This window comes from Octodon degus, unplaced genomic scaffold (genome assembly GCF_000260255.1).
Source record: "Octodon degus isolate 3935 unplaced genomic scaffold, OctDeg1.0 scaffold00118, whole genome shotgun sequence".
Lineage (NCBI taxonomy): Eukaryota > Metazoa > Chordata > Mammalia > Rodentia > Octodontidae > Octodon > Octodon degus.
In genome coordinates this window covers 4,256,654-4,271,949 of record NW_004524694.1, presented here as the reverse complement: position 1 = coordinate 4,271,949, position 15,296 = coordinate 4,256,654, and the positions used below count along the sequence as shown (strand labels likewise).

Below are 15,296 nucleotides of genomic sequence, written 5' to 3'. Positions count from 1 at the left end.
TTTATTTATTTTTCCCCATAGTCAACAGAATAACAAATGAAGCACTGTGTTTTTCTGAAATAAAGTAGACAAGAATAACTAGTTAAGAAGCTGAAAGACAGTTAAGGCTAGCGTGAAATAGATATTATAGTACAATACAACAGTACTTATTATAATACAATATAATCAGACAATGTCAATAACTGATAAATCAACAAAAGGAAACACGTGTATTAGATAGAAATATTCTGACAAGCACTAAAAAAAATCCACAACAGAAAGAGTAACTAAGCAGCTGCTTCTGGGAGAGAAGTCTACCATGCTTCTACTTGCACTTCTGTATTGTTTGTTTAAAAACATGTACTATTTTGACAAAAAGAAAAATAGTTGTTGTACTTTTCCTGGTAATTTCCTGTGGCTCTAAAGTGATCCCCTGTATTCAACTCAAAAGAGATTAAATAAATGAGATGGCTAAAGTGAAGACAAAATTCTCAGAGTCCTGAATCACTTTTATAAAGGTTATAAACAATGGGATGTAGTTAGCAGTTTGCAGATATCACCAAATTGGGAATGAGACAGAACTGTTACAGCATTCAACAGCCCCTCACACATAGCCTGAAGCCTAGAAGCTCAGATGCAGATTTCAACAAATGCTTAGCATGACGGAAAACAAAATGATAATCACAAATAGACTTCCTAATAAATAATTACAATGTATAATTTTAATTATAGGAATTTGAAAATCTTCACCCTCTAAAGCACCAATCTCCAACCTACCTTCTGAGTTTTCCTTATGGTGGGGGTCATGTCCTTGAAGTAGTCAGGTTCCAGCTGCTCCAAAGCACTCTGCTGGGTGGCCACACTTCCGTTCCCCCCTTCTATCTTCACGCTCGTGGGAGCATCTTCATCCCAGGACGTCCACTCTTCCACATCTGTCTGAATTTAATTGACCAACATTGTCAGCAACTATTAGAAAAATGGGCTTTCTAAAATACTACTGGTTTCAGACTTTAACCTTCTGAAATATGTATATTTCAAGCCACACTTCAAAACTAAGTCAAAAGTTTAAAAAATACTTTATAGTGGGTTATACGTTCTGATACATTCTATTTTGACTATTTTTCAAAACTTAAAAGCAAAAATAAAAAGTAAAACAAAAACAAACGCTTTGGGAATGGAATTGACAAAGGATGTTAGCCTGCAGCTAAAGTTTCCTCCTAACCAAACTGACTACATGATAAAACAGAACAAAAACATCAACATTCTCCACAGCATTTAAATAAGGCAGTGTGTCAAAACATAATATTCAAAATTTTGATGAAACCCAGAATTAGTTACTTAGCATATACAGAACCAGCAAATCTGAATTCACATAGAAAATAAATATGAATCTCTGGATGATATAAATGTTGAATTAGCAATGCAGACAGAACAGGCCTGGGAGCAGAAGGCAGAGGGATTCACTTCCTCCTGGGCAAGAGGAGAGGATGGAGGCCATGACACCGCTCTGGTATTCCCCTGACTCTTGGAAGATAGAGACACTAGCTAGGGCCACAGGGAATGAAAACCACCACCAGCTCTCTGCTTCTGTAGTATTGCTGCTGTCCACTCCTGGAAGCACAAAGATAATCAAGGACTGAGGAAGGAGCACAGGGATGAGGAAGAAGAAGAAATCTCCTTCTAGAGCCTTCTAGAGACAAATGAGCAGAATCCAAGTCTCTGAGTTATCTTGAGTGAGCAAGGGAGCCACTTACCCTCTCTGTGTATCTAAAAAGAACTAGAACAATAAAATCTGCTTTCAAGCCTAAGCAAGAATCAGATGAGTTAGTATTTGAGACCCCTTCATGAATCATGAACTGTTCTCATGAGCTATTAAATATCACCATTCCTCAGACATTAAAAAAAAAATGTTGAATTAACTAAAACTTTTAAATATAAAAGTGCTCCAAAAAGAATAGCACAGGAAAAAATAGAAAACATCAACAGAGTCAAGATAATACAAATTTTACAAATGAAAAATGGAACAAAAATCCTGACTACCACATTAATTTTGTCACTAATAATAATAATCCAGGTTGAAAAATACTATTCTGAAATACATATTCAATTTTTCAAAACAAAATTACCTGCTTAGGAACTGATGAATAATCAACAGTAGTTGGCAATGTGATTTGGTCTCCACTTAATTTCCTTCCTCTGCCAGATCTAAAATAAGTATGAAATAATTTATTTCAAGAACCATCAAATTAAGCATGAGTAAAAAAGATTATGGACAGTATTGTTCAGGCTTACAAATTATTATTGATTTTAATAATTAAGTATAATGAAAAGCATGAATCCAGACATCGCATAAATGTCATTACAATCCTGGACAGGACAATGTGGATACTCCTTGAGTGTAGCCTTATAATTATAGACAAACTTAAGGAAAATACAAAGCCAGAAACAAAAAATGCAAGGCAGTATCAAATCATACTCATTGAAGTGCTATGGGCTTTGCAGGGAAAGCTCTCGGCATCTCTACCACCTCACCCGGGTGGCTTGGCCTTTCATGCTTTACTTACTAAATTTCTTGACCTGCTATTAGACTATTTTAAAAAATGTCGAAAGATGGCATTAAACTGAACTGCAACTGACTTTTAAGGATTAGGGTGAAAAGTACAATAATCAGATCTACTGCACTCAACTGTCAAGAACACAGGCTGTAAAGTCTATGTCAACCATGGTACTGAGTGCTACTTCTCCTCAATCTAGATAGAAATGCCAAATCTCTCAGCTTTAATAACCCCATCTACGGGGCTGGTGAGATGGCTCAGTGGTCTAAAGCACCTACTTAGAACAAGCTTAGCAAAGCACAGGGATGGCGGTTCAATCCCCAGCACCACATCCCAGCCAGCCCTGCCCCCTGGTGGGCTGAGCTGGCCACACACACACACATACACACACACATAAATAAAATAAAAAATAAAAATAACCCCATCTACAAAATACCAGTATTCAAACTTACTTTTGCAAGTTGGCTTTGAGGTCTTAAACATATTTAAAGTACCTAGCCAGTACCTGCTACATAGCAAGACATTCAAGAAATAGCAGCTATTACAATGATTAGTGATTCTGCTTCATCTCAAGTAATCTATAAAGCATCTACTTAAAGCTAACTGGTAAAGGAAAGTATGTCTACTAAAAGTTTAGAAGTTATATTTTATTTGTTTAAAGGATAAAGAGAAATACTACAGTCCATTATGAAATTTTTGACATAAACCTGGCATTTTATAACACATGTCCTCGGTTCTTTTTGACACCTTATACAAGCTGATGCTACCAAGGGTTAGGTTTTCCTTAACACTGAACAATCAATCTTGAACATACACACTGAAAACAAAGATTTATAGTGACAAAAGGAAAGTTCTTAACATTTTAAAATCAAGTAAAATTTCTTATTCTAAAACTAATCCATACAGCAGAATTCTAGAAAACACAGATATGAAAAGTAAACACAGATCATAACCACTATTAACACAATGCTTTAAAAATCTTTATAGTTCTGTCAATTCCTACTCTTTTTTATTCTACTTTATTTAGTGAACTTTAGGCCATACATTCTCTGATGATTTCAACATTTTAGTTCACCAATTGTTCTGCTTCTCAAATCTTGCCCTCAGGTAATTTCTGGTCAATCACTTAAATCTTTCACTTCCTCCTTGAATTTTCTTCCAGTGGTCATCTCTAGTTCATCCTTCTATTCCTACTGCAATACTCTAGGTATTTTTTTAAAATCCTAGACCATCCTACTTCTAGTAATGAATTCAATGACATCTAATTATCAAAATTTCAGGAGCTATCAAATGACCAGTTAGCCAAGGGTTACATCTTCTAGACTTCCTGGTGGCAAGCTAGCCCGATGACTAAGCACTGGGCACTAGGTTGGGAAGAGAATACCTGGATGTAACTTCTAAGTGATATCTACTAACAAGATAAAGTGATCACTATATACTTCCTCTTTTATTCTATTATATTCTGGACCAAAGGAATACCTAACAGTTCCACAGACTAAGTAGTTAGGCCCAAACAACTTAATACTTACCTATGCTTTAACTTAAATAGGCTTACCAGCCACTTGAAAAACAACACATAATAAGTTTAAAGAAAATGTATTTCTATTAAGAATGAAAAGAGAAATTTCTTACTACTGCCGTGTGCTCATCTCTTGGAAGCCTTACAACTTTGCAAGCTGTGGAATCAGACTGGAGGCTACCATCCTCATATTCTTTCTACATTAATTTTGATGCTGTACTTGCTTTTAATCACAACCTAAAACCTCTTTGCAAAGATGTCACAAAAATACAAGTAAACCAAAACCCATTTCAAGCATAAGAACCATCCATAGTAAGGAACTCTGTAGGATCCAGTGTTGAAAATGTGAAAGACCTTGAGTTAGGAGTCTGCAATGTTCAGCAGATGTAGACTATCACTGTGTTTCACTGGAAAACTTAAACTCTCTTATGCTCGCCCTGTACACACAAACACGCACACACACACACACACACACACACACGCCCTAAGAAGCCCTGAGGCACCTCTGTGCACAGGTCCTAAGTCACATCTAGGGTACAGTAATTTGATAAGACAGATGGAACTGGAGTCTACAGATACTCTACTGAAGTACAGTCCTGCTATGGGCTACCCACATATTCTGGAATGTTCCCTAAGAAACAATCTGTTTTATAAGGCTTCTTTCCTTAAGTATTTTAAATAAATATAACATTCTTATGCAAGTATAGACAGATACTGATGCCAACTTTCACATAACCACCTTGATATATTCTAATAATGAAACAATAAATAAAAACTCTGGGAAGTCTGTAATAAGAACCAGCTTAATTCTGAAATGCTATGGTATTTAACATATCATTTGAAAGAACAAAAACAAACTTCTACCTTCTAAATCTGAACTAGGAAAAATATTTAAAAAAATTATTAATGGACGAGGATTTAGTGTAAACAGTATCTCTTTTGCCTTTTTGAAAGAACCTAGAATCAGTGAGAAAATAGGTCAGTTTAAAATAAAATTTATTTACCTGCATATTAATCTCTTTAGAAATGAGAATACAGTTGCTATGCAGGTACAAACTTTAAATAACCGAAACTGAGTGATGGCCATGACGGGGATCAAAACCTGTGGAAAGGGCACACAGAGATCAGCGCACTGCATGGGTTTCATAGGCCGGATTTTTGTTCTTCAGTCAAACTGAGAAGTCATGCAACTGAAAAATATCAAACATTTTTATTTTTGCTCTAAATCACAAACAGAAAGAACACAATGACTTTTTAAAAACTGCAAATCATATCCACAACTTATGACACTAGATTTTAAGAATTTTATAGCTTTCGAAGTCTGAATCATATGAACACAGCACTGCTCAAAGTATTTAAAACATTTCAATCTGTAGCTAGCTAGATTTTACTAGACCCATTTCATAGATGGGAATTCTTTAAATGTATTTAGAACAGGGTCTAGAGGTCTCACAACACAGATCGGACTCACAGTGCTCTTCCTGTTTTCAGCCTCCCAAGCACTGGGATTACAGGCATCCGCCACCACGCCGGTCTCAATCAGTGCTCCCCAAGGACAGGGCAGGCACTGCAAGCCAGGGATCAAACCACAGTCCCAGCATCTGCCTCAGCAGGCGCTGTAATCCGCTGAGTTATCTGGCTGGTCTCACAGATGGGAACATTGAAAGAAGTCAGGTGGTTCAAAGTCACGTAACTAATACATTTAAAGCAACCACAAAAAAATATAAATAAATAAATAAATAAGGCAACCACAAAATTTATCTAACTTCAATGATTCACAAATCTGGAGGTTTATTCAATGAAATATTGATATCTGGCTACTCTTTTATTTTTATTTTTTATTTATGTATTTGGTACACACTCTCAATACCTGGCCTACTTTTACTAGTCAAACAGTGTTCTCTGGTAGGGACTGGTCATAGCCAGTAAACTAACAAAGAGGATAAAAAGCTACTCAATAGAACAGGCAGCAAAAAAACTAGAAATAACAGGTGGGACAAATTGTAAACAAATACAAAATCAGTCTTATAAACCTAACCATGATGCTAGTCACATGCAAGGCAAATTGTCTGACATCCCAATAAAGAGGCAAAAACAGACCAGACAGAAAAGGAGGAGCTTATCATACAGTGCCTTCAAGAAATGCATTTTAAATATAAAGCTACAAATAGATTAAAAGTAAAAGGATGAAAAAACTACACTTTGATAACCCTAATCAAAAGGCAGCTGAAGTGAGTATTTTTAATGTCAGACAAACTTTAGAAAAAATATTAGGGACAAAGCAGTGATTTCACAATAATAAAAGGGTCAATTAATCAAAAGTATATAAGAACACAAAACATTCTGATACATCTGCCAGTACTGTAAGCAACTTTATGCTTCTATTTGATAGGTGAGACGAAACAGGCAAATTCTCTATAAAATACAAATTATCAAAGTGTAAGAAACAGATAACCTAAAAATCTCTATATTGATTTTAAAACTTAAATTTGCAATGAGAAATCTTCTAGGTCCAGATGGCTTCACTGATAAATCATCTCGCACTTAGGAAGGCATAATACCAATTTCCAAACTGCCAAAAATCTGAACAACAGAGTTTTTTCCAACTCTATTTCACACTGAAATAATTAACTTAATCCAAAGATACAACCAGAAAAAAATACTAGAGACTAACACTCTAACAAATTCCTTAATAACATATTGGTAACCTGAATCCAACAATACACAGAAGTCCATTACGTCATGACCAAGTAGTCTCAGCCCAGAATGGAGGGTTGATTTCACATTCAAAAGTCAAATGGGATTCAATGTATTGGTGCACTGGAAAAAACAAGAAGCATCTCAGCAGACAGAAAAAGACTTTTGACAAATTCAGTATCTATTCTTGATCTAAAAAAAAAAAAAAAAGTAACTAAGAATAGAAGGGAACTTTCTCAGTCTAAACAAGAACACTGAAAAACGTGTAGCATCTTCATGAAGGCCATGAACAACCCAAGCACGTCTACTTTGACCACTTCTGCGCAACATTGCAGGGGAGGTTCTGGCCAACGCAATCAAGAAAAAGGAAGCCATGTTGGAAAGGAAGAAGTAAAGCTGTTTGCCCATGTATAAAATGTAGTGGCCTGTACAATCAATTGCATTTTTCTAAGTTAACAACAATCAAAAATTGAAATAAAAATTTATGAGCCTCAATAAATATGGATAACTAAGGATAAATCTAATCTTATGAAATCTGTATGCTGAAAACTACCAAGTATTAATGACAAAAAATGTAAAAGACCTTTATTACTTTAAAAAGGGTAAATTACTTTGACAGGGCTGGAGCATTCGATACTGTTAAAATATTAAGTCAAACTGAGCTATACAGTCAAAACCTCAGCAGGCCTTTTCTCCAAAAACTCAAGGAGCCAACCTAAAACTCATATGGAAATGCGAAGAACCCATAATAATGAAAACACCAAAGAACAAAGTAGATGGGCTAACCCTGCTGCCTTCAAGACTCATTTTAAAGCCACGGTAAGCAAAGCTGTGTACTATCGGAGTCAGTATATACTATTAGATCAAGGGAAATACAAAAATAGACCCACACTCACAAGAACAAATAAAGCTGACAAGGGCACGAAACAGCTTGGGAAAATGATAGTCTTTTTCACAAACAGTGCTGGAAAACTGGCTATCAATATGCAAACAACCAAAAACTTCAATCATATCTCACAGCATTTGTAAAAGATAACATAATACATCTAATGTAAAAGTTAAAACTTCAACATATCTTTTTTTCTTCCAACACATCTTTAAAAAAGAAAATCAATGTGACCCTGGATTAGGACAAAATAATTTTATTTTTAATTATATTAAATGATGTATATATGCTATATATTAAATATATATTAATATATTATATATATGTATATTAAATTTCAGCATCATTTAGCATCATGGAAATGCAAAATAAAACCACAGCTAGAAACTATTACATACCCACTAGAATGAATCAAATTTAAAATAATGGCCACCCCAGATACTGGTAAGAATGTAGAACAGTGAGAACTATTAAATATTTGAGAATGTAAAATGATACTCTCTGGAAAAAAGTTTGGTAATTTCTTACAAAGTTAAATAAGCATCTACCACATTACCCGGCCATTCTATGCCTAGGAATTTAGCCAAAATAAATGAAAACAGCAGACATTCAAAGACTTGTATCTGAATAGCATCTTGAATAGCTTCAGAATGCAAGTAACTACATGTACATCAGAAGATGAATGGATAAACAGGCTGTGATATATACCAGTATATGTAATAGAATATTACTGAGCAATAAAAGGAATGAACTACTGCTACAAAGAATGCATAGATGTATCTCAAAATAATTATACTGAATGAAAGAAGCCAGGACGTACTATGGTTTCATATTTTACATACTTGTGGAAACTGTAAACAAATACCTAGCAACAAAGCAGAGTGGTTATCTTGGGAGGGGAATGCAGACGTGGAAAGGAAGAATTACTAAGGGGTGTGAGAAAACTCTTGGGAGATAATAGATACACACATAAAAATACAGTTTCATTTTCTGTAATATTCTTGGATGCCAGACAAGAGCTGTAAACTCTTGTCAACTTCCCAAGCCCTCTTTAAATTTTACTTTGAGACAATGTCCTGCTGTATCATTCAGGCAGGTCTCAAGCTTGCCACGCTCATATCTGGAACCCTCCCCTTGCACCACCCAGGGCAGTAATGTACCTATGCCTCCAAGGTGATGACAGCTTCGGAGCTATCTATGTAGTAACCAAACTGTGCTCCCCAAGATTGTGCACAGCATCCCACCTCAGCTACAGTGCAAAAACGCTTCTAAACTGCATGGAGACATTTGTGAACATTGTGTTTCTTACGTTAGAAAAATTTCAGATTCGGACTCAAATCTTGATAGAAATCATGAATACCATCAATGTTTTGCACTGACTATAACCCTTTCTAGAGAGCCAATTTCCATCAAGAAGCTAGGACCCTTAGTAACAAACATATTTCCAAGCTTCTCTAGGAACATAACTTTGACCTCACAATAGCATTTCAATACACTGTAAGAGCTACTTCTCACCAAGCATTCTAGTTAGCCCCTTACATGTACTAACTCACTTAATGTTCTTAACACCCCTGTGAAGGAGTTGAGGAATGTACCTTCCAATCCTTATTTTACATAGGGAAACCAAGGTACAGCAGAGTTAAGCTAGCTGCTGGCAGACGTGGAGCTGTGAAGTTCCTGAAGTGGGATTTGAGCCCAGTCAATCCACTCCAATGTCTGAGTCTTTTAAGATCAGACTCAAATTGCCTGTGATGGTTAAGTAGAGATGTATTTCTACATAAAACAAGTTCTACAGGAATTAAGAACTACAGTCATAGCAATGACATGAATAAAAGATTATCAAAAATGTTGAAACGGGTATAATTTTGCTAACCTTTTAAATATGGTCATGCTTTCACATTTTTCACACATTTTAGCCACCAATAGCACATATATGTGTGTGTGTATATAATCACTAGGGGGTGTGATCAAAACATACTGAAAAGAAAGTAAAAGACACAAAGGGGCTGCAGATAGGTGAGCAGACGCAGGGGTCAGTTTCGATCCCTGGCCTGCCATGCCAGTCCCACCCCTGGGGCGTGCTGAGATGGCAACTGAGACTGGGTATGCTGATGCGTGCCTGCAATCCCAGCACTTGGGAGGCTGAAATCAGGAGAATCACTACGAGTATGATCTGTGTAGTGAGACCCTGTACACCCTGTAGACCCTGCACTAAATGAAAAAAAAAAAAAAAAAAGTAAAACACACAGCGCCATTAATCTTCTTTAAATTCAACCCCTCTTGGGCCAGGGAGATAGCTCAGTAGAATAAGTGCTTGCCTGGCAAGTGCAGAGTCCTGAGCTCAATTCTCGGTACCAAAAAAAAAAAACCTCTCTCTTCAAACACACTTATCCTTCCTGCCACTTTCTGAAGCAGCTCTGGAAATCCTCTTTGTGAGTGTCATATAGGTATGATGGAAAACTATGGGAGAATGCCGCCGTGCGTGACACCCACAGAAAAGCAGGCTCAGAAGAACACTCCTGCATACTGTGTTCCTTCCCCTTCACTGGCTCTGGCACTGCATGACTTTGGCTTTTCTCCAGAGTCAAAATGATACTGAAAGGTAAAACATTTTGAATCAACTAAGAATACTCAGGCAACCACAACAGTACAACTACACACTCAAACAAGTTCTTCAGAAATGCAAGGGCTAAGTGTTCAAAGTGATAGTGTTCTACGGGGATTAACAGCAATACATCTTTTACTGTAGCACATTTCTAAACTTTTAACATTCACCATACTTTTCAGTTTTGTGTATTTGTTTTAAAGATCCCTAAAATGAATGTTGGCAAAGTTAAGGATGTATATATTAAATCACCCTAAATTCTCCCTTTTAGTCTCAATTACAAGAGGGAAAAGGAAAATAAAATGTGGCACTCCATGAGAGGTGATCATTTTCCATTTTGGGGGTGTAGAAGAGATCATATGTCAAGTTATGAGAAATTACACAGAGATGCACACACACAGGACTGTTTCTGATAATGCAATTTCATACTTTAGTTTTTGCTTGCCTTTTGTCTGAGGAAGAAAATTACTGAACATTCAGCGTCCTAACTTCTGTGTTGGCATAACCTGACGAAATATCTATCATCCAATTTCTAAATATTCTTTTTTTTTTTTTTTTTTTTTGGTGGAACCGGGGATTGAACTCAGGCCCCTGCACTTGCCAGGGAAGCGCTTACTCCACTGAGCCATCTCCCCGGCTCCCAATTTCTAAATATTCTAAATGAGGAACTAAGATACACAGAAGTCAACTGTGCTGCTCAAGGTGAAGAAACTAATGAAAACATGACAACTAAAACTTGCTGGTGCCCCACTTCATCACTAACATCTTCAAAGTAACCACTCGTTAAGAGTGTATAAAGCACTGATTTCTTAAAACTAAAAGGGTAACTGAAAAATGGGATACTTTTTCCTCAAAACAGGCAAGGAGTATATCTGGATTACCCTTCTATACATGCATACTTAAGGGGGACTAAAATCCAACTTAGTAGTTATCAGGTAGCTACCAAGAAACACCTTTGCATTCCTTCTCAAGATTTAAATGCTGATCAGTTTTTTTAAATTACTATGTGTAGAAGCACTAACCTTCATAGACATAACAAGTCCTAAAACTGATCTGGAAGCCCGGCGGTGTAATGGCACCTGCCTGTAATCCCTGCACTCAGGTGGCTGAGGTAGGCGGATCATGTGAGTTTTAGGCCAGCCTGGGCTACATAGTGAGTTGAAGGTCAGCCTGAATTACATAGCAAGACCCTGTCTCAAAAATAATAATAATAATAATACAATATGGTACAATGCAACAGATCTGGATAAACAGTGTCACTGCACTAACATGGTCTTTTAAAGAATGAAAGCAGAGCAAAATGCTTTTTTCTTCAGTTTACATTAAGCAGATTACAAATTAAATGGCTAAAGCAGTGGTCATTGCTGGAGAAAGGGTATGGAAACATCAGGAAACTTAGGTCTGTATTTCTTGATCCTGATGTAACAACACCATATACCCTACTATATAAACTGTTTTATCTCAATATAAAAGTTAAAACACATGCACAAGCTCAAAAGGCAAGGACAACATATTTAATTCTCCAGATATTTGATACTGATTACTCTGTAAAGCCACTACTGCCAGTCCCTTCTGGGAGCCGAAACACACAGTTAGTCATTTGCTTTCCCAGAGCTGACAAGGGCTTACAGACCACTGGATCAAAGATACAACAGTAAGTTCCAAAAGTTCCCTTAGCAATGCTCACGTATTTCTGTGCGTCTGAAAGTGTATTCTCGTGGGCTGAATGACTTACGACCACCTGTCCATGCCTAGGGCAGACTACTGCTGGAAAAGGCGGGAAGCACAATGCCTTTAAGAGACAGTGAGCCAGGAAAATTAAGAACTGTACTGTTAAATAATTTAAAGACATTTGTCACATGTATCCTTAATCAATGGTTTACACAGGTTCAAAAAATGCAGTAACCCTGACTCCTTAGCAGTTTATACCCAAACTGCCAAAATGACGCTCAATTTCCCATAAATATTGTCCACAGTCTTTCCTAGTTCCATTACCATCTGTCCGGCATGAACTTTCACCTCTTGCTGAATTAATGTAAATTCCTCATTCTGATAACTTTCTCTAACTAAGAAAAGTGCATTTTCTACTTTGTACTGTAGCTCCGTTCTGTATCACCTTCCTGCCGGCACAGTTCTCTAGAGAACTTTTCACCGGGTACTTTCAGCTACCATTTGCAAAGTAGGAAAACCAGAATGAAACACTGAATTGCTTTGTTATGCACAGAATTAAGATGGTAAATAAGAGCTTTATTTCAAGCTGATGTCAAGAATAAAATTGTCAACCCAAATGTAAACCCAATGTAAAACTCTCAATCCAAATGTAAATTTAGCACAAATTTTAATACAATTATTTTTAAAAGAGACAGCATGTTACTCATGGGGAGAAAGGTACTGTAGCAGAACATTTTGAAAGAAAACGGCAATATTTAGGGACTAGAGATGGCTCTGTCTCAGAACACACGAATGAAAAGTTAAGAACAAATTTCACGTAGAACTTTGGTAACCACAGCCATTCTCTTCTCACAAGTAAGACTGGTGCCCTTATGTAATAAATATTTGTCAGTGTAAGGACAACAACAGCAACTAGAAATAAAATTTAAAGTTTTTTTCCAAGAAGGGCTGGTCAAATACCTCAGCAGATTAAAGCACCTGCAAAGCAGGTGCAGGGGCTGGGGGTTTGATTCCTGGGCCTGCCATGCTGGGCCCCCCCTGGGGCACACTGAGACAGCAATTGACACTGGGCATGGTGGCCTATAATCCCAGCTTTTGGAAGGCTGTAAACAGATGGATCACTATGACTCTGCTCTAGTAGTGAGACCCTGAACACCCTGTAGACCCTTCCCTAAAAATACAAAAAATAAAAAAATAAAGTTTTTTCCAAGAGAAAAACAAAACCAAACTAGGCCTGGTGGTGTGCACCTGTAATCCCAGCACCCTGTGAGGCTAAGGCAGGAGGACTCAACGGTGATCTCAACCTAGGTAAGCAGCTTGGGAAGACACTGTATCAAATTTTAAAAAAAGAATGATTAAGGATGTAGCTTAGCACAAAGATCCTGGATTCAATTCCTACTGCCTCAAGAAAGAAAAAGGCAGACTACTACTACTGACTACAGAACAGAATTCCCTTCCTACAAATCAAGAATAGGTTCATTCTGTAGAACATTTGCTGGTGGGTTAATGAAAGAGAAACTAATTCACTGGCCGTTTTATGTACCAAGTATCAGCTCACTTTACCAGAAAGATAACACTGTCCTCACTGGCCAGGGCTAAAGCACAGACTAAGCACGCGTTCCACACCTAATGACTTGGTTTCAAACAACCTAAACTGATTTAATTCAAAGGCCACCAACAATATCTCACTCATAAGGAACATTTTTAGTGAAGAGATTATAATTAGCCAAGATAAAATTCCCAACCAGTTGCAACAATCAAGCTGCTTTATCAAGAAGCACTTCCCATGTTATCAGTTACACTGATTTGCAGATATTAGTCTTCAGAACCTATCTTTACCTTTCAGTTCAATTAAATGAATATATATTAGCGCCAACTATTCAACAGACGGTACACTAGCTATCCAGAAAACACCCCCAAACCAGCTCGGAGAACCTCCTGAATGGTGGAAGGATCATGCGCTGGTGTGGGCACTAATTCCTCTCTAAATTCAAGGCCTCAGCACCCAATCAACTTTAGTTTGCTGTCTCTAGGTCTTGCCAACGCCTGGCGCAGAGGACCTTACCTACGCTCAAAATATTTTTGTAAGGAAGGGAAACTGACATCCGTTGGGTTGATGAGATAGCTCAGCGGTGGCAAGCACCTGCGGTGGCAAGCTCAGGGACCTCCACATTCAGGCACCACTGGCCATGGCAGCCCGCCACCAGGGCAGGCTGAGCCAGCGCCCCAACCCACCCCCCCAAAAAAATCCCTTGAGCACTTACTTCAAGATTTCCATTTTACCACTTCCCTTTAATCCGAAAGACAACCAAAGGAGGAAGATCTCACTTCGCCCATTTAACAGATGAGGCTGACTGCTCCTGAGCTGAGCCACACACAGATTCATTCACCCAGGACTTGGGCAACGGCCCTACACCCGAGCTCTCACCTCCTACTGCACTTGACAAACCTTTTAATTTATATACATTGTTCAGTATTGTTAAAGTGCCTTTTGTATCACCAATTTTTTAAGCATGTATCTAACGTCTGCTCCTTGGATACTTCAAAGTACTTTTTAAAGACATCTGCAGTGCTAAAATAATCCAGTTGTAAAAGTGAAGTTTTCTGTACAACTTCTAGGAAAACACACAAATTTGTGACTAGGGGAACGAAGTTGAGGACTATGAAGCAACTCCTTTTCAGGATTTTGGAGAATCTCTAGGAAATCAACAGAAAGGAGAGCGCTGCTGTGTGAAAAAAATCGAGTTTTTTCCTAAAATTTAAAATATAACAATGCATTAAAACAACGATTAAAGTATCCCTCCTTTTAAATCTCAGGAAAATGCTCAAGATCCTACAGCAATGGGTCTATTACCTCAATATATCAAGCCAGTCTAAATTTCTACACATTGAGTAACAAGTACTGGATTTCTCAAACTGTGCTGCTTAATTTTTTCAAGCCAACACTTGAAAAACCACACAATCTTGTAGAGCATCTTCACATTATGTTCTGCAATTCGCTGAAGAAAGTGGATTAACAATTACAAAACCCCAAACTAAAATTTACCTGGATTTTCTCCCAACTGTGAAAATCAAAAGTGCAGCGGCAGCAAGTGAGCGAGAGCACAATCAGAGAAGTTTGCGAACCTGGCTAACAACGTTGACATCTTTTTTTTTCACCTCTGGCACCTTAAAGGGAGGCCCGCGGGGCTGAGACCGAGGCAGCGCGAGGTCTCCTGGAAGACTACGCTCGGAGTTTCGTAACTAACACACTTTGATTTCAGATTAATGGGCCGAGAGGGGACAGTCATACCCACTGCGCGGATGAGAAGGGCGACGCGGGCGCTCCGACCCCAGCCCCGCCCGCGCGGCCGGGAGCGCACGGGGGCGCCGCGCAGGGCAGGG

At 37.9% G+C, this 15,296-nt stretch overlaps 1 protein-coding gene across 2 annotated transcripts in view; it reads right to left on the bottom strand.

Moving 5' to 3' along the window:
- The window catches only part of Ebag9 (estrogen receptor binding site associated, antigen, 9), a 23,368-nt gene extending 8,088 nt beyond the window's left edge, over positions 1-15,280 (bottom strand). Inside the window, exons 1-4 of one of the 2 annotated variants that reach the window (XM_004640077.2) lie at positions 14,959-15,280; positions 5,058-5,155; positions 2,106-2,184; positions 757-915 (exon numbers count right to left, since the gene is read on the bottom strand). In XM_004640077.2, coding sequence (XP_004640134.1) covers positions 757-915; positions 2,106-2,184; positions 5,058-5,140 — 321 coding nt within the window. In that variant the 5' untranslated portion in view covers positions 5,141-5,155; positions 14,959-15,280. The remainder of the gene's footprint in view (positions 1-756; positions 916-2,105; positions 2,185-5,057; positions 5,156-14,958) is intronic. The other variant, XM_023699954.1, reaches the window with a different exon arrangement.
- Between the last annotated feature and the right edge of the window lie 16 nt (positions 15,281-15,296).